The sequence below is a fragment of the Protopterus annectens genome, chromosome 3.part1 (assembly GCF_019279795.1).
Source record: "Protopterus annectens isolate FY-2018-M chromosome 3.part1, PAN1.0, whole genome shotgun sequence".
NCBI lineage: Eukaryota > Metazoa > Chordata > Ceratodontiformes > Protopteridae > Protopterus > Protopterus annectens.
In genome coordinates this window covers 1,561,023,933-1,561,043,789 of record NC_056732.1, presented here as the reverse complement: position 1 = coordinate 1,561,043,789, position 19,857 = coordinate 1,561,023,933, and the positions used below count along the sequence as shown (strand labels likewise).

General features: G+C 41.9%; 1 protein-coding gene across 1 annotated transcript in view; it reads left to right on the top strand.

Moving 5' to 3' along the window:
• LOC122797804 (SCO-spondin-like) overlaps nt 1-19,857 on the top strand; it is a 4,708,783-nt gene that overhangs the window by 3,751,822 nt on the left and 937,104 nt on the right. Inside the window, exon 85 of the mRNA XM_044066325.1 lies at nt 10,788-10,955. Coding sequence (XP_043922260.1) covers nt 10,788-10,955 — 168 coding nt within the window. The remainder of the gene's footprint in view (nt 1-10,787; nt 10,956-19,857) is intronic.

The following is a 19,857-nucleotide window of genomic DNA, read 5'->3' as shown; positions in this document are numbered from 1 at the left end:
ATTAATACGTTGTACAACAAAAGAAAGAAAATCCTGTTGAAAAGTAAGAGGGAATGTGCACAACAGAGCAAAAAGTCCCTCATTGGTCTAAGCAAGTGAGTCAGGGAACTTGTCAAGTCTCTGAAAGTAGACTTTGCAGTAAAAATTGCCTCTAACCCTAAGGATAACCATAAGGCATTTTTCAGTTATGTCTGCAGTCTTAAGGGCAGCATCCAACGATGTGTAGAATTACTTGTAGATGGCATCACCTATACTCAGCGGGAAGACATAGTAAATCTGCTGGCTGACAAATTCAGCTCAAATTTCACCTCCCCATCACCCCGAGTTCTCTCCCCCAAGAAATAACCTCCATCACTCCACCGCCAATTACCACCAAAGAACAGGTGGCCACTGCCCACTCTAAAGCTAAAAACATGGCTTCAGTGGGGCAAGACAATATACCAGTTTGCCTGTTAAATAGCTTAAATCAGGACTTATCAGGCTTATTAAGATCTGTATTTGACCACAACCTCCAGACTGACTTTGTCTCATTAGAGTGGAGGACAGCAGCAGTCATCCCTCTGCATAAAGGGGGACCATCTACCAACCTGGGAAATTACAGACCCATAAGACTGACTAGTCTTGTATGTAAGGCTGTGTAAAGAGTAATCATGAACCTGATAAATAATGACATAGGAAACCTCCAAAGATGGGACTCAAGCCAATTCAGCTTTGTCAAGGGTAGGTCATGCCTACTGAATCTGGTGGATTTCTTTGAGAAAGACATTAAGACCATGGATGAGGGTAAAACAGTACATATTGCCTACCTCAGCCTGACCAATGCATTTGACACAATTACCCACTGAGGTATTATAAAAAAAGTCACAAAGCTGGACATAAATCCTTACGTCACCAGATGGATAGCCAACTGGGTCATGGACAGGACACATGAGGTTAAAGTGGGTGAATCCAGATCCAGCAAGAGGCTAGTTACTAGTGATGTGCCATGGGGCTGCTGGGACCACTCATGTTCAGAATACGTTTCTGTGAAGTAAAGGCTAATGTGGAAGACCTCTGGATGACAGAGTTTGCTGACAACTGCAAGCTGGGAGGCAATCACTGAATCTCGCAATGAAGTAGATATCCTTCATAAGGGTCTAGATCAGATAAATGATTGCTGTCAGAACGATGGCCTAAAACTAAATGTGAAAAAATTAGTTATCATGCCCTTTGGGAAGTGTAATACCCCTGCAAAATATAACATTAATAGCACACCTCTAAGACTAGACTCAGAGGTGAGAGACCTAGGTACACAGATAGATAATAGCCTGAACTTTGACCACCATGTGTCCACAGTGGTGAGAAAGTCATTATATGTGGCACAACTTATAAGTAAAGGTATGGCATCCAGATCCAAGGAAATTATAGTCCCGCTTTACTTAGCCCTCATTAGATCAATAATTGAGTACAATGCGCCATTTGACATGTACTTGACTAGACACTTACAACTGAAGTGACCTCAGAGGTTCCTCACAAAGAAAATGCGGGGTGTAAACATGTTTTATGCGGACAGACTAAAAGCCCTATCCCTGTACTCTGTCTCCTAAAGACGGTTAAGGGGTGACCTATGCATGTCCTTTTAGGCACTCACAAATGCAGCCCTGATGGAGCTGCTACACATCCACAAGTCAAACAGCATGAGCTTCACCCAATCCTAGGTATCTAAACTTAGTCAGCAACTCAAACAAAACATGCTGGAGAGACAGATATTTATCTCAGAGATTGTGCCTTCTTTGGAACAAGCTTCCTATTCACATTAAGCAGAGCCCTTTGCTGGTCCTCTTCAAACACAATTTAGATCAATGGATGGGGAATCACAAATTCACACATGGAGTAGTGCCTATGTCCCTTAGGAACAATCTGTAAGATACTCAGTGCATAGGTACAAAGCCATACTATCCTCTTGAATCTAGGGACCATATATTGAGTAAAATTGGGTTATATTGGCTAGGCTTGTAAGGGCTCTTAGGCCGTTAGCCTAGTAATCTCCTACAAACCTATGAATTGCCTCCTTGCACAGTTCATACAGAGTTCTGTGTACTGATATTATGTTTAACTACATTTAAAAATTCTTTTTTGTTAGCTGTGTTGTTCGTACTGCTGTCAGCAGTATCCTGTATTGCTCTCATTTCTCCTTGCATATCTTGGTATTTTCTGATTTTGTGTCTCTCAGTACACAAGACACTATAATCTCTGAGTGTTGCTATCTCAATGATTAATAATACTTTTGCCCTTTGAGTATGCTTCTCACTCTAGCAAATTAGAGTTTCACTTTCTTCCATCCTTAATACCATCTACTATTAGTCGATGTCAAGCATTTAAAAGCACACGTCATAGTGCAACTGTCTAAAAGCATTCCAAAAGAATTTTTTATAAAATATGATTTAAGATTCAAAAATACTCATAATGCAAAAGCAGCTTTTAATTTTAAAATATTAAGACGCTGTCCGGTTCAGTTCTCAGCTAGAGCATCTTCTGCGTGGAGACATGCGTGAATGGGCGTACCTTCGTTGAAGGTTGTGCGTCAGGGCTGGTAACTCGGCACGTAAAAATCAACTACCAATCATTAGTGGACCGGAGTTCCACTGTGGCGACCCCTAACCGGGAAAAGCCGAAAGACACAACAACTAAAAGAGACCGCCTCATTTAGCCCTGGTTGAGCAGTGGCATTGGTTCTAAGTTGCCACTTCAACTCTTTTAATTCAAGAAAATCATCCGAGGGTCACCCATTTGCCCTAAATCTACACGGTCTATGACCACAAATTTAAATGAGTGTCCATAATACTCATCAATGTGTTTATATAAAGCATTCCTTTTATCTTTTTTCTGGATGTCATAGTACTCTTAATAAATTCTTCTCTGTAATGTACGCTTAGTTTTTCCTATATAGAAACATGCAGAGATTTGGCACTTGGCTGCATAAATAACCCCTTTGCTACCACAGTAGTATTTTTAGTAAGCTGGATTTCCCTTTAGTTGTTAAGATGAAGGCTACCCACTTCTAAAATATATTTACATTGAGAGTAAGTGACCACATTTAGTCATTCTGCCATCATTTATAGGAGAATGTTCTTGTTCAAGAAAGGTTTTAAAGCAAATGTCCTTTTAGTAAACAGTTTGTGGTACCTCCCCCACCACTGTAGCATATTCAGGGTCAGTGATAAACAGAGTCCAGTTCTTCTGCACAATCAATCGAATGTCAAAAAATGACTATTGAAAGGTAGTACTAATGCTTTTAAAAATCGGCTTTGGCCTGAACCTGCATTACCCTTTACCGTAGCAGTCTGCCCTTCATTAGCTGTGCCAAGTAATGGAGTAAAATGTCTCAAGGTTGTTTTGTTTTAACCTCATGAAGGATATTACTAAGAAAAGATTCAGGGTACCTTCTCCTCTCCAACATTTGTTTCAATTTATCATACACTTCATGAAATTTTAGATCGCTGGACACATTGTCTTTTAACCAAATATTTCTTTTGGTGAATCGGGTGCCAGCTACTGAAATGCAGTAAAGAGTTGGAGTAGGTGGGTCTTCTATAAATTATAGAGTCAGACTTATTGTTTCTATTTCTAGAAATAGATACATCCAAGTAATTAACTCGATCAGCCTGTATGGCATGGTAAATTTAAGAAAGGATGTGGTATTTTGCAAGTATTCGAAGAAATGGTCAAACTTTGCCTCTGTGTTGGTCCAAAAGATTATTATATCATCAAGAAAACATCCATAAGGGGACCAACACTTGTTAAATTCTGAAGTAAATAGAAAGTTAATGTCCATGCCTGCTAACCTACTTGCCCTGCAGACTGATACCTACTTGTCCTATACCTATTAAAGTACATAGCCCCAGCCCACCACTCTCTTCCAGTTTGTACTGCTCTGCTGCCCGCATCCATTGTTCTGATCGCCCTCCTCTGGGTGAGTTCATCTGCCTCTAGACATCATTTTCTGTATGTTAGCTTCAGGGATATCCCCTCCCCCTCTACCTCTTCACCCAAGTATAGTATAGTCCCAGCACAGCTTATGAGTCCCATAAAATGTTCAATTTCTGTTTTACTCCCACCACCCCAAGAATAGTCCTTGACCACTTAAAACTTCTTACTATCCGCTATCAATATCTTCTGTTGCACTGCCAAATTTAAAAATCTATTAGTGCAGTAACTGTATCCTGACTTCCCCTAAATGATATTGTGTCTCTCTACCTTGCATACTCTGTCAACCTGGGGATCTCGCACTGGATTATTTTTAACAAATGACCAGAACTATTCCTGATACAATCTTACTGGGTCCTGCCCTTCTGTAGTGCAGCAACATGTTTATTTTTGACTCCTGCCACTCTGACCTTTGCTCTAGTTCTTCAGCTTGTATCCACTCAAGACCTTGATCTCCATCTATAATACTGCTAACTCCGTAGTGATCATGTCAAGCTTTGCCAGTGCCACCTTAATTTTTACCTCTATAACACCACTATTTCAAAGAACAAAAATGGCCACTGGGTGAACAAGCCTTCCCTCAGATTCTTTGTACTTCTTAAAGGAGCTTTTATTGACTTCCAACATGCATGACCTACTTTATAGAACTAGCTAGCCAGGTTCAGGTCTCTCAATTAAAGTTGCCCGCTTGAAATGAACTGAAATGCCAAGTGGAAAAACAGCAGTCAAAAAAGGTCGAAAACAGTTATTTGATGAGACTGCAGTACAGTGGAACTGTTCTTTTCCCACTTCCCCAGTGTAGTGAAATCTCATAATTGCTGTAAATAAATAATAGGGAGTGTAGGGAGTGCAGGGAGGCTTGGCCCCTTGCATATGACATGTGCCAAGTTTTTCAGCATGTTTTCTTTTAAATTTGCAGCCATGTAAGTTTAATTTGCAAGCTTAGGATAATGCCTTGCCCGGAGAGATCAACCTACTCACCTGGTAACCCAACTTAAATGAAATAAAAATTCAATTACTTAGCATATTTGATTAGTTAAGCTTAGAGCAATAATTTACTGACACCATAATTCTGTTCTTTGTATCTTTTTATTCAAGAACTTGTAATCCAAACTATATAGTCATTTCTCAATATCTGTAAGCAAACTCTTAATTTAACCATATTACTTCTAACTAGCAATGCATTTTCCTCTGTTTTATACATAAGAAGACAATGCTTGTTTAGCTGTTAAAGAAGTACAGGTTCACTGCTTAAAATCCGCCTCTGGGCGTTTTTTTCTGGCTATACTGCTCAGACAAGCTCCACGTGGGTTTACAGAGTGGTCCTAGCAGCAAGGAACTCGAAAAAGCGACTACCTTCTGGATTTAAGTATCTTTGCTTTTTTTTCACTGGAAATAGCTTCTGTTGCTTACTTTGAACTAGCCTGAACTGTTTTTTACTGATTACTGCATTTATTTTAAAATCTGCACTTAAAGTTACATTTAGTCGAATTTAATCGAAAGTTTGCTTGTTTGTTTGTTTAATTTAACTGTGGAGGCTGCCCACTAAAGTGTGCTAGCCTGTGTTACTAATTTATCACTGTCTCTGCATTTTCTGTGTGTTTCTACAAAAAAAAACAAAAAAAAAATCCTTGTTTTCCCGCCTTTTTCGACTAGTTTAGACCAGTATACAGGCATTGCTGTATTCTGGGCTGTGGTGTAGTTCCTGTGTTGTCCATTACCTTACTTGGATAGAAGGAAGTTTCTTTGCTCACCAGTGGGAGTGGGGAGCCTTGAGCAGCCTACCTGTCCTTGGGGGAAGTGACCTCAGCACAAGAAGCTGTAGTAATTGGTTGTTTGGGACCATTCCTAGCTCTTTTGTAGTTCACTGCTTAAAATCCGCCTCTGTGCGTTTTTTTCTGGCTATACTGCTCAGACAAGCTCCACGTGGGTTTACAGAGTGGTCCTAGCAGCAAGGAACTCGAAAAAGCGACTACCTTCTGGATTTAAGTATCTTTGCTTTTTTTTCACTGGAAATAGCTTCTGTTGCTTACTTTGAACTAGCCTGAACTGTTTTTTTACTGATTACTGCATTTATTTTAAAATCTGCACTTAAAGTTACATTTAGTCGAATTTAATCAAAAGTTTGCTTGTTTGTTTGTTTAATTTAACTGTGGAGGCTGCCCACTAAAGTGTGCTAGCCTGTGTTACTAATTTACCACTGTCTCTGCATTTTCTGTGTGTTTCTACAAAAAAAAAAAAAATAATCCTTGTTTTCCCGCCTTTCTCGACTAGTTTAGACCAGTATACAGGCATTGCTGTATTCTGGGCTGTGGTGTAGTTCCTGTGTTGTCCATTACCTTACTTGGATAGAAGGAAGTTTCTTTGCTCACCAGTGGGAGTGGGGAGCCTTGAGCAGCCTACCTGTCCTTGGGGGAAGTGACCTCAGCACAAGAAGCTGTAGTAATTGGTTGTTTGGGACCATTCCTAGCTCTTTTGTAGTTCACTGCTTAAAATCTGCGTTTGCCGGCTTTATGCGTCGCAAGATAGTGCAGCGCCGGTTAAACAAGGTTAAACTTGGTTAAACTTTTTCTGGCTCCGCCATGTCTGCTCTTCAATTTTTCCCTTAGAACTGTTCTACTTGCAATCTAAACAGCCTATACTCTATCTGAAAAGCTCAGCACTTGCTCCTAAAGCATTTTTACACAGGTAAAGCACTCTTAAACAAAAGAAAGTACTTCATTCACCTAAATTCTGTTGAGTACCCATTTCCCTATAGGTCCTTTCTGACTCAGTTACACAGCAATCTTTTTCACTATTTCTAGCATGTCGAAGGGTCAGTTGCTGGCGTCCTCTCCTTTTCAGCTGGTGAATCTAGAATCTTGAGGCAATGTTACAATTGCCTCATGTACACAGACAACCCTCTCCTCCTCCCAACAAATACAAATATATGCGAGAGATGCAACTATATAGCCAAACTGGAGGCTGAGCTCTCTCAATTCAGTACTGGCAAGACCAGTCAGGAGGAGAAGGTAACCACGCACACCACAAACCCAGTCTCACATAGAACTATCACAACTGCAAACCAAACACATAAACACACAAAAGCATACTCGGAGGCGCTGATTAAAAATCTACCAAAACAACAGAGGACTCCAAAGCAGACACCCAAGCAACCACCACCTCAAGACATAGCACATGCAACACATAGTTCACAAAGTCAGTGTGCTAAACAGTCACAGCCCTTAAGGCCAAACAACATGCCAGACACACTTGTAATAGGTGACTCCATAGTCAGACACACTGACGTCCCGCTCACCAGACTGAACAAGGAAAAGGTCACAGTAAGCTGCCTGTCGGGAGCTAGAATCTGCCACATAACACAAGCACTCAGGTCACTCCACAGCAAGTACAAATATGACTCAGTCATTGTACATGCCGGTGTGAACGACCTGAGACGTACCTCCCTGGACTACATGAAAAGAGACATAGAGGAGCTCTCTGATTATGTAGCCCAGGCCGGTATGACCCTGACCCTGAGCAGCATCTTACCCTCACCAAGAATGATGCCACAGTACAAAGACAAAATGATCAGTTTTAACAATTGGCTTAATTACTGGTGTCATTCTAAGGGGATCCAATGTCTGTCTGCTTGGGATGACATACTTGACAAGCCACGCTGCTTCGCAAGGGATGGCTTGCACCTGTCACCCCTGGGCTTCCGGATATTGGCCAAGGCTCTTGCCACCCCCATAGTGCCTTTTTAGGCAAGGCTCAAATGACAAACCTACCTCCCTAGAAAACACAAGTGGAAAAAAACTAAGGGTAATGCTGCTCAATGCCAGAAGTCTAAACCTCAAGATGCACGCCCTCGAAGCCCTCCTCAGTATGGAGAACATCGATGTCTGTGCAGTGACTGAAACCTGGTTCAAGGCTCCTGAGAGCACCCCAGCACTATCAGGTTTTACCTCATATCATGCTTTGCGCCCCAAAACTTGGACCGAACCACAAAAGGAGGGGAGTATCCATTTTCATTAAAGATACCCACACCTCCAGGTTAGTGGCAACGCATGAAGCATCGGAGACTATCCAGGTGCAACTAACCATAGGCAAAACTGCCTTACAGTTTGTAGCATGCTACAGACCACCCTCTCAAACTCAGGAACCCCACACAGCCTTCCTGAAGACACTGGAGAGTATGAATGTCTCTCCAAATACCATCATTTTGGGAGACTTCAACTACCCAAACATAGACTGGGAACATTACTCAAGCCCCAACACCCTAGCCCAAAGGTTCCTAGAATTCATAAACTCAAATGCAATGGAACAACTAGTCACCATTCCCACAAGAGGAGACAATATACTAGACCTGATCATCACAAACATGGGGACAAAATGCTCCACACCGGAAGTATATCCCTCTTTGGTAAGATCAGACCATAAATTAATCTCACTGGAAATCCACATCCCGCCCCCACCCCTGCACAAAAGACCACAGTGAAGAACTTCTCAAAAGCAAACTTCACACTTCTTAAGACTGAAGTGGTATCCTTCAAGGCCCCTGGGCCAGTGGAAACCACAACCCACACTGCTGAATCCTTTGCAAATGCCTTCTATGGGCACCTTCAAGAATGCATGGATCATGCAATCCCAAATAAAACCAAGGCCCATTCCCCAAAGGCAGGCGCCCGGTCTGGTGGACCCCAGCCATAAACAAACTTTACAACAGGAGGAGGAAGCTACTACATGACAGAGCAAAATCCCTAAAAGGGAAGGCATCTCTGATCAGTACTAGCAAAAAACTACGATCACTCATAAAATCATCCAAGGCCAACTTTGAGAGAAAAATCGCAAAAGACACAAAAGACAATCACAAGGCCTTCTTTAGCTATGTTAGAAACCTGGGTGGAAACTCCCAGATATGCTCAGAGTTAGTCCAAAATGACACAAAATACACTGAACCCACTGACATTGCCAACATTCTGGCAGACAGGTTCAGTGCAAATTTCTCCCCCCCCCCCAAAAGGAGAAATAACTATCCCAGCAGAGTGTAGCCTCCCTAACATCTCAGATGCCCAGGTGAGAGCCGCCCTCTCTAAAGCTAAAAACACAGCATCAATGGGACCGGATGGTGTCCCGAGCTGTGTGCTACATGAAATCCAAGAGGAACTAAACCCACACGTAAGGCTGCTGTTTAATCTTAGCCTTACTACAGGATACGTACCCAAAGAGTGGCGTACGGCAACAGTGGTCCCACTTCACAAAGGCGGTGCTTCTACGGACCCTGGAAATTACCACCCCATAAGCTTGACGAGCCTGGTCTGTAAAGCTGTGGAGAGGATCATTATGGAACTCATAAACAAAGACATTGGGGACCTACAGACATTGGATCCTACCCAATTTGGCTTTGTCAAGGGCAGATCCTGCCTTTTGAACTTGGTCGACTTTTTTGAAACAGTCACTAAGGCCATTGATGAGGGTAAGGCAGTTCACACAGCCTACCTTGACCTTGCAAAAGCCTTTGACACAATACCCCACTCGGGCATCATAGACAAACTCACCAGCTTAAATGTAAACCCATATGTCACAAGATGGGTTGCAAACTGGCTCAAGGACAGAACCCACAGGGTCAGAGTTGCTGGAGCTATGTCAGACTCTAAGCCAGTCACAAGCGGTGTCCCACAGTGCTCAGTTCTGGGACCCCTCTTGTTTGGCATTTATTTTTCCGAGGTACAGGCAAACATAGGAGGATTGTGGCTGACAAAGTTCGCAGATGACTGCAAACTGGGCGCCATAATTGATACTCCAGCGGACACAAACATCCTTCAGAGAGGCCTCATAGAAACGGATAATTGGTGCCAGAGCCATGGCCTTAAGCTGAACGCCAAAAAATGTATAGTCATACCCTTTGGGAAAAACAAGGTACCGACAAATTACCACATAGGTGGTAATCCATTAAGTACGGAAAAGGTAATCAGGGACCTAGGGACCCAGGTTGACAGTAACCTCTCATTTGACACTCACATTGCCAAAGTGGTTAGGAAGACCTTCTATATTGCCCACCTTATCATGAAGGGTTTCACATCTAGATCAAGAGAGGTCATTGTGCCCTGTACTCTTCTCTTATCAGGCCAATGATTGAGTGCAATGCCCCATTTGGGATGTATCTCACCCGACACCTGCAGCAGTTGGAAAGACCCCAAAAGTTCCTCACCAAGAGGATAAAGGGTCTTAAACATATGTCATATGCTGCCCGACTGAAAAAACTCCAGCTCTATTCAGTCGCATACTGCCTACTCAGAGGTGATCTGTGCCTGACGTACAAGGCCATGTCCAATCCGGAATTAATGGACATGCTCCACCTCAGAAAATCCAAATCCATCAGAGCCACGAGAACAAGAGACTTAAACCTCAACAAAGAAATAAATAGGACGTGCTGGAGGGACAGATTCATAACCCAAAGGCTCCCTACACTCTGGAACAGAATCCCAGTCCATGTTAGGCAGAGCCCCTCGCTGACTCTATTCAAGAGAAATCTCGACGAATGGATGGGAGATCGTAGGTTTACCCCGGGGGTCATCTCTGTGTCACTACTAGACAGAGGCACAGTAAACTAAACCCTAAAAGGGCATAGTATTCTCATCCTAAGGGGTGGTGAAAGCCACACACACTCTGGCTAGGCTTATAAATGCCCTAGGGCAGATAGCCTAGTATGAACCTATGAACCTAGAAATATAAGAATACAGTGTTAACAGAAATACTGCCTTGTATGATAGAACGTTGATTCTAATGGCGTTTTACTGTTTAACTCACTGACACATTTACATTTATATTCTTGTTAGATTCTCGTGAAGGTTTTGGGCCATGGACTTCATGGACTCCTTGTTCGAAGACTTGCTCAGATCCAGATCATCCTGCTGTAAAAATACGGACCCGATTCTGTCCAGATGGCTTAAACTGTACAGGAGAATCAACACAAGAACGGGCATGCAACCTTCCTCAGTGTAAAGGTAAGAAGTCTGTAATTTTTGCAGAATAGCATTCTTTGTGTTTTTGAAAACAAGGTGAAATTGCTAGTTCACTATCACAGTGGCAAAGAGTCCATTCATGTCACATACAACCCTAGTTCAAAAACTAGTCTGAGCAAGCAGACGGGATATCTAGGAGGGATACTTTTATTTCCTTTGTGAATGTAAAACTATGCTTTTGATACTGCTTTGTATGTATCTTGGGCTGAACTTGCAATTTATCATTATGTGATCAGTGTTCTACCCCAGTAACGAAAATGAAAATAAAATTTAATAAAATAAAATAAATACGATGTAGAAGTACAGAGAAGGTCAGAAGGAGTTGTACTGTGTCTTTGTGGACTTAGAGAAAGCATACGACAGGGTGCCTAGAGAGGAGTTGTGATATTGTATGAGAAAGTCGGGAGTGGCAGAGAAGTATGGCAGAGTGGTACAGGATATGTACAAGGGTAGTGTGACATCGGTGAGATCTGCAGTTGGAGTGACGGATGCGTTTAAGGTGGAGGTGGGATTACATCAAGGATCAGCTCTGAGCCCTTTCTTATTTGCAGTGGTGATGGACAGATTGACAGACAAGATCAGACAGGAGTCCCCGTGGACTAAGATGTTTGCAGATGACATTGTGATATGTAGTGAGAGTCGGGAACAGGTTGAGGAGACCCTGGAGAGGTGGAGATGTACTCTAGAGAGGAGAGGAATGACGGTCAGCAGGACTAAGACAGAATATATGTATGTGAATGAGAGGGAGGATAGAGGAATGGTGAGGATGCAGGGAGTAGAATTGGTGAAGGTGGATGAGTTTAAAAACTTGGGATCAACAGTTCAGAGTAATGGCAAGTGTGGAAAAGCGGTGAAGAAGAGAGTACAGGCAGGGTGGAGTGCATGGAGAAGAGTATCAAGAGTGATTTGTGATAGACAAGTACCCGTAAGAGTGAAAGGGAAGGTCTACAAGAGGGTAGTGAGACCAACTATGTTATATGGGTTGGAGACAGTGGTACTGACATAAAGGCAGGAGTCAGAGCTGGATGTGGCAGAGTTAAAGATGTTAAGATTTGCACTGGGTGTGATGAGGGTAGGCAGGATTAGGAGTAAATATATTAGAGGGTTAGCCCAGGTTGGACGGTTTGGAGACAAAGCCAGAGAGGCGAGATTGCGTTGGTTTGGACGTGCTGAGGAGGGATGCTGGGTATATTGGGAAAAGGATGCTAAGGATGAAGATGCCAGGTGAGAGGAAAAGAGGAAGGCCTAAGATAAGGTTTATGGATGTGTTGAGAAAGGACATGCAGGTAGTTGGTGTGACAGAGCAAGATGCAGAGGACAGGAAGAAATGGAAACAGATGATCCACTGTGGCGACCCCTAATGGGAAAAGCTAAAAGAAAAGGAAGAAATAAGATGAAATAGCCATTGGTAATCTCTCTTATCTTGAAGGGAAGTTGTTGGATACTTTACCAATTATATGCCCACTACTAGAGACTTTACAAGACAGTTATGCCAAAATAGAGGGTGGACCATGAAAGATATCCATCTGTGTGTAGCTCAGTGGCTCAGCAGTAGAAAAGTAGTAGCACTGTTTTGGGCAAATAAACTACTACTCAAGAAATGCATAGAATGATAGCAGAACCAGCATATGTCATCATATAAACAAAAAAGAGCTTAATAATTGATACGATTGTCTGAGACCAATACAGCAAATGCTTTGGAAATATCAAAATAGCTTTTCTTTTTTTTTAAACACCTTTATTGAATTATCACTTGTGACACAGGCACATTTACATTTTTATGAAAGTGATCAAACTCTATTAACAAGTTAAAATTAACAAACATCATGCTTCACATATATTGCTATATATCATATAACCTAAGCAACATTGCATAAATTATTCAGTTCCTGGCCCTTTTTTAAACAAGAAACATCTTTATTAAACCATCACTTATGACATAAGCAATCATACATTTATACTAATGAAAACAAAACAAACCGAGTCCGACACAATCCTAGTTGCAAGCATTTTACATCACAAACTATACTAACACACTCCCAGCTGCAAACATTATACATCACTTATAATCTACCAAATCCTTTTCAGTCAAACATTACATATCTCATTTTAGTCCGGCCTTCTTTTAAACCTCATTCCTCCCCTGTATGTATTGTTCCCACAATTCCCATTTTGTCCTACATAGTTTGCTCCTACCTTTTCCTAAAGATGTCATTTCCAGTTGTTTTATCTCTGTTACTATATTCAGTACTTCTAATATAGTTGGTTTAGATTTTGATTTCCATTTTCTAGTAATTACTTTTTTGGCAGCAGAAAAATACATTAAAATGCTGCTAACACTTACATACTTGTAGTGCACCTGCAGGTGTAGCTGAATCTCTAGTCTTAACAGGCAACAGCACAGTAGCAAACAAATTATTGCAGTAGCATAAAATTTAGCAACAAGGCAATAAGAGGTATACATTCAGTGAAATCACACCACCCAGAACTAATAAAAATGTAAATGTGCCAATATCACAAGTGATAATTCAGTAAAGGTGTTTGGGTTCCTTCCTACCTGACTCTGGTAACACCCCTGTTTGCACCCAACACACTGAGGTTGCAAATAATAACAGGTTTTATTCTAGATGGAAACTCTAGTCTTAACAGGCAACAGCACGGTAGCAAACAAATTATTGCGGTAGCACAAAGTTTAGCAATAAGGCAATAAGAGGTATACATTCAGTGAAATCACACCACCCAGAACTCAATAAGAGAGGTCTTGTCATTCAACTATGAGTAAAAATGCAATGTCATTAAGCAGTAAAAATTCTTTAATGCAACAATACTAACAATACTAACAGCAGTTATAACCTTGATAAGTTCTAATCAGACCAAAATGTGAAACACTCTGTTATACCCTGTTCACTGGTCAGTGACTACTTACAGTCTTAATGCCGGCATGATGGGGCCCTAAGTTGGAGCTCATATGAAACCCCCTGGGTATTTGTAATCCACAAAGCATTAAAGGAGAAATCCACACCGAGGGTTGTGTTACATGAGATCCAAGAATGACAGCCAGTACTATTTTGCGATAAAGCTAAACAGTTTCAGTTCAGAAAAGGAAAAAGAGAAAAACCTAGGTCCACAGTCCCAGTCGAAGTTACAGCACAATCCTATGCAAGTATAAAATGGTGGCCGAAGCCTCCCACCACTCTGTCGATAATATTCTGGATGTCAGGCTCCCTTGCTGATCAGATGCAGGCGTGGGACCACTGGTTCCAGATATCTGTCCTGATTCCACAGATCACCATCAACTAAGTTTTCAGACGAGGACAGACAGGATCTGCAACCTCACTTCCCTTTTCCAGACACTAGAAAAATCAGGTCTTAATGCAAGACCACTTAATCCTTCACCCTGTGTTTCAGTCTGCCATCTTTCACTTTAATTTCTCTCTCTTATATCAAATGAAATGGAGCTCCACTTTGTGGTGTAATGTAAAACTGCAGTCTGATAACCATACAGTGAAATACAATGAGAGCTACACTCTCCACCCACTTGAAAACTTGGGTCCTCTCAAGTCAAAGGTAGATTAACAGCAATATATATACAAACACTAATGCACCATCAACTGAACAGTATTTCTGCATTCAAAAGGTACATCTCACCAAGGGTGATTGGCATTATGCTTAACTTGGGATGGGGTGTCAACAATTGAGCAGGAGGCATAGGGATCATGGGCGGAGACTCTCCAGTGAGCAGTGGTCACAGGCTTCTCTGTTCTATGTCCCAAACTGTCATATGTAAGCCTCTGTGGGGGCTGAATAAATCTCTGAGGCTTTGGTTTGAAAGAGACAACTGGGGAATTCTGCTCTGAGGGTTGGTCACTCACATCACACTCGACATCCAATTCCTCAGTAGGCATATTGTATATTTCTAAGACTTCCTCTTGTATAATTTCACTTTCTTTCTCCATAACTGTACAACTGTCCTCATCACCATTGTCAGAAGTTTGCATGCAGGACCTCCATCAGGATCAGGTTCTGCAAGAGGCACAGAAACATCACTCAGTCTGTTGTTGGTGCTGGACTGTTCAAAGTGACAAGGGACAAATTCCGCTGCATTTACATTGAGATTCCAGTCCATGGGGTCTCAAACATCATCACAGAAAAGTCCACTGAAACCCCAGTCATCATCACTGTCCTCCTCTCCTTCAGCAGGAGGAATCATAGGCTCTTGAACATTTGGGAGGATATTTCCTCTCTGCCTTAGTCTTCTGTATCGCTTTGAATTAGGTTTTCTGTGAGCCATTCTGGGTTCTGGATTCATGAGTCTCACTGATTCCTCCAAAGGCATTAAGTTGTTGCGGTGCCAGGTTTTGCTGGGTCCTTCATTCCCTTCAGGGCAGACTTAGTAAACAAGAATGTTAGGTAGCTGAGAACAAATTATGTAGATCTCAGATTCCCAATGATCAGCTAGTGTGTGCTTTCCTTGCAGGCCCAAGTTTCTCAAGAGAACTCTGTCCCCTGGTTGCGAGTCATGTATCTTCACTTTCTTGTCATAGTGAGCCTTGTTTTGCTGATGTCTTTGTCCTGTTGATTGTTCAGCTAGCTCACAGGCCTGTCTGAGGTGCTTCTTGAATCTCTCCACATAACTGCCATGACATTGCACTGGCGTATCATCAGCTGTGACTCCAAAGGTTAAATCAACAGGAAGATGAGCTTCTCTTCAAACATTAGGAAGTAAGGCAAGAATCCTGTAGCATCATTTTTAGTACTGTTGTATATATACACCACTGTGGCTACATATCTACTCCATTAACTCCTTCTCAGCAGATAATGTTCCCAACATGTCTAGTAAAGTTCTGTTGAAATGCTCAGGCTGAGGATCCCCTTGAGGATGATAAGGAGTGGTGCAACTTTTCTGAATTCCCAAAAGAGTGAGTAGTTTGTGTACAAGCTTGCTGTCAAAGTCATGCCCTTGATCAGAGTGTATCCTTTTTGGCAGGCCGTAGTGTCAAAGAACTTCTCAACAAGTAGTTTTGCCACTGTAATAGCTTTCTGATTGTGAGTTGGAAATGCTTAAGCGTAACTGGTATAGTGGTCTGTCACCGTCTGCACATTACTGATCCCACCTTCATCCAGTTCAATACAAAGGAAATCTATACAGACCAGATGTTCTTCGTGTTTCACTGTTGCAGTCATTACATTTTGGGTAATCTGCTGGCAGGTTGCCCTCAGTCGGCCTGAATTCCAAAGTCTTGGGTCCTGTGTCGGTTGCTGTCTCCTCTTCCATGACGTCAGGTCGTCAGGGGTATAAAACATGCAGCCAACGCCATTTTCTTCAGTCTTTCTTGCCACGCTGTGCCCGAAGCAGAAGCATTTTGCATGTGCCAGACGGCCGACTACTGAAATATTCGAGTTTGAGTTTCAGAACCGAAGTCTTCACTAAAGCTAAGTACCCCGTTGGGGAAACTTTTTTCTTGCTCCATACCAATGTCAGAAAAAGATAATAATTGTATTACTTGTGGGAAGCAAATACCTCTTAAGGATTTCCATTTATACTGTATTCCTTGCCTAGGGCCTGATCACAATGTGCCTGGCTGTCGGTTTTGTGCTAGATTTAACCAACGCACTATTAAGCGTCGGTATATTTATGACTCAAAGTATTTTGGAAACAGATTGAACTACCCAGAAATGTCGTCGGATTGCAATCCGACTACTGGAGTACATAAAAAACGCAAAGAAAATGACAGAGAAAGGCAGTCGAGATCCAAAACCGACGATGAAGCTTCTCCTAAGCCAGTCGCCTGTTCTCCGGTACTCAGTGAGGTGCTTTCACAGCCCCTGGATACCCGCTACCTTCGAGTTGTAGGTCTCTACCAACACCCATGTGGAGTCCGGCATGCCGCAAGATACTCAAGGTATTGGACCGACGGATGTATCTCCCTCGGATGGGTCTGGAGCCGCTGAGCAGGCACCGGCTTCTGAGGGTGTATTCAGACGTCAACATTTGTATATCAAACCGACAACAGCTGCAAAACCAAAGACAAAAGCAACTTCTAAAACTAAAAAAACAACGCATGAGCCACGTGCACAGGCCTCTATGCCTAAAAAACAGATGATCAAAATGGCTGAAGACCTTATTACCTTGATCAGGGGTACCCACCCCCCTCCAGATAGGAGGCCTAGGCAAGACACTGATTAAGAATCTTCAGATCAGGTTTCTATTTCTTCTGATTCCTCTTCTGATTAGGAATTATCTGTACCTCCCTGTGAAGATTCTGATGCAGAGGAGTCTATACCATCTGCTTCTCCTCCTGAGGATATTCATTAGGGGAAACCTTGCATAGTTTAAGGGAGCATTTTCACTGGGAGAGTCAAGACTTCTCAGAATCAAAAAAGAGGCTCAGGGATTTCCTTCTTCTCCCTCAGCACATGCCTTTAGCCATTCCCCCTGTTTTAGACATTGTGGATGACGTGTTTTCAGAGTCCAGCTTGACCCCTGACTCCTTACCTCCGGCTCCCAGTAAGCCTGACAGATATTACAGGGTCCCTGACTCACATAAATTTTTATTTAGAAACCCTGCTGCTGATCCTAAAACTATTTCACAGGGTCCAAAGGGTGTTAAGGCCTCAACAGCAAAAAATCCTACCACCTCTGACAGAGATTCAAGAGCACTGGACAGATGGGGAAAAAAGGTTTATACATCTGCAACCTTGGCAATCAGAGCCTTAAACTGTCAATTTCATATGCTTACGTATCAACAACATGTTATGGGATTGTTGAACAGAAAATGATGTTGATTTCTGAATGTGCAGAAAATAAAGAATTGCAGGAATTATTGCATGCAGCTGAACAGGTTGGAAAGCATACTTTGCAATGTCGTTTTTGACTCCTTAGAGGCCTCCTGCAGGGCCACATTTACTGGATCTGTGATTAGGAGACATGCCTGGCTAAAGGAACAAACTTTGCCTGATTATGTTATGTACGTTGGTTGGAAATGACAAGTCTGAAAGGGGGGTTTACTTCATTTTTGTGCACTTTAGGGATGCCAGACATTTTCCCTAAGCTAGGGTTAGGGACAAGCATGTAAAGATATTCATCTAAAGAGATGTATTCTGATAGTTCGAGTTTTTTCAAAATAGAATCAATTTTATTGAATTGTCTGTTTGCTTTATCAGTGTTCGTGACTATGAAGAAGGACTCATCAGTAAGTTCGGCTTCAATTTTATGAACGTATTCATCTTGTGACATGAGCACCGTTCCAGTGCCCTTATCGGCTTTCATTATTCTTAGTGTATGATCATGTTTAAGATCCTGTAAAGCACTCATTTCATTCAAAATTCATTCAAAAATGAAGTAAACCCCCCTTTCAGACTTGTCATTTCCAACCAACGTACTAAGACTGAGAAGATATCAGACTATCTCGATACCATCCTTAACCCTGTAGTACAGACAACCAAATTTTATCTCAAGGATTCTTGGGATTTCTTAAACCATCTTTACAAAGCAAACATTAATCCCAACAAATGCCTGCTAGTTACCCTCGATGTTGTGGCGCTATACACCAACATCCCACATCAAGAAGGAATGGAAGCTGTTAGACTCTTTCTCTCCAAGTACACTGGCTTCTCCACAGCCAAAGTTAACACAATTTGTGAACTTGTTAAAGTGGTTCTTAATAAAAATTTCTTCCACTTCAACCAAAAGATCTACAAACAGGTATGAGGAGTTGCAATGGGGTCAAAAATGGTCCCCTCCTTTGCTAATCTCATATTGAGTACATGGGAATATGAGACTCTGATACATCTTCCTGGCTTTATGTCGGTACGCCTTTACAGGCGTTACATAGATGACATTTTTTTTGTGTGGGAGGGATCACAAAATGATTTGTCTTCTTTCATAACTGAGCTTATGAATAGCATCAGTTACTTGGATTTCACTATCTCTGGCAAAGTCACTTCCATTAACTTCCTGGACACTGTCATCAGCATCTATCCCTCCACTAACACATTAGAATCATCCATCCACTGTAAAACGACTTACAGAAACATCTTTCTTGAATACAGCAGCCAGCATCCGCCTTTTGTTAAAAGGAATGTGATTCGTGGACAATTCATTATGCTCTCACGCATCATCAGTGATAATAATGAGTTTAATGTAAAGGCTAATTTTCTCAAACTCATGTTTCTACCCAGAAACTACCCTACAAACCTCATTGATACTGAGTTAGAAAGAGTCCAGCATGAAAGGGAGTTTATGCACAAGCCCATTCTACGTTTTGGCTACACAGAAAGTGGAAATCGTAATGTTAACTCTAATAGGCTATGCAGTTTCCCCTGCCTATCAGCAGAGACGTGCATGCTATTCGACGTATTATTACCAGGAATTGGAATATTTTTTCCAGTCAAGATACTCTGAAACATGTACTTAGACCACAACCTTCTTTTGCTTACAAAAAATCCTTTTCTCTAAGATGCAGCTTTGAGAACAGGGATCGTCCATAACAGATGGTTAACCCTTCTACTCAACAAGAACCTCCAGGAATGTTTAGCTGTGGTCATTGTGTTGTGTGTCAACATATTTTGTGTGGCAGCTATTACACTTTTCCACATTGTGGTTACAAGGTGATTTTTAGACAGTTCTATTACTGCCACACTGACTGGATAGTGTATGCAGCTGTCTGCAAACATTGTCAATCCTTCTACATAGGAAAGACTTTTAGAAAGCTTTCAGATAGAATGAAGGAACACCTGACAGCGATCAGAAAAAAAGATGACTCTAATGCCTTAGGCTATCATAGCACAAGATGTTCAAACTTCACAGGGTTTTCCTTCTTTGTATTAGAGAAACTTTCACCCTTTTTTGGTGATTGCAACACTCTCTTAGAAATGAACGAAT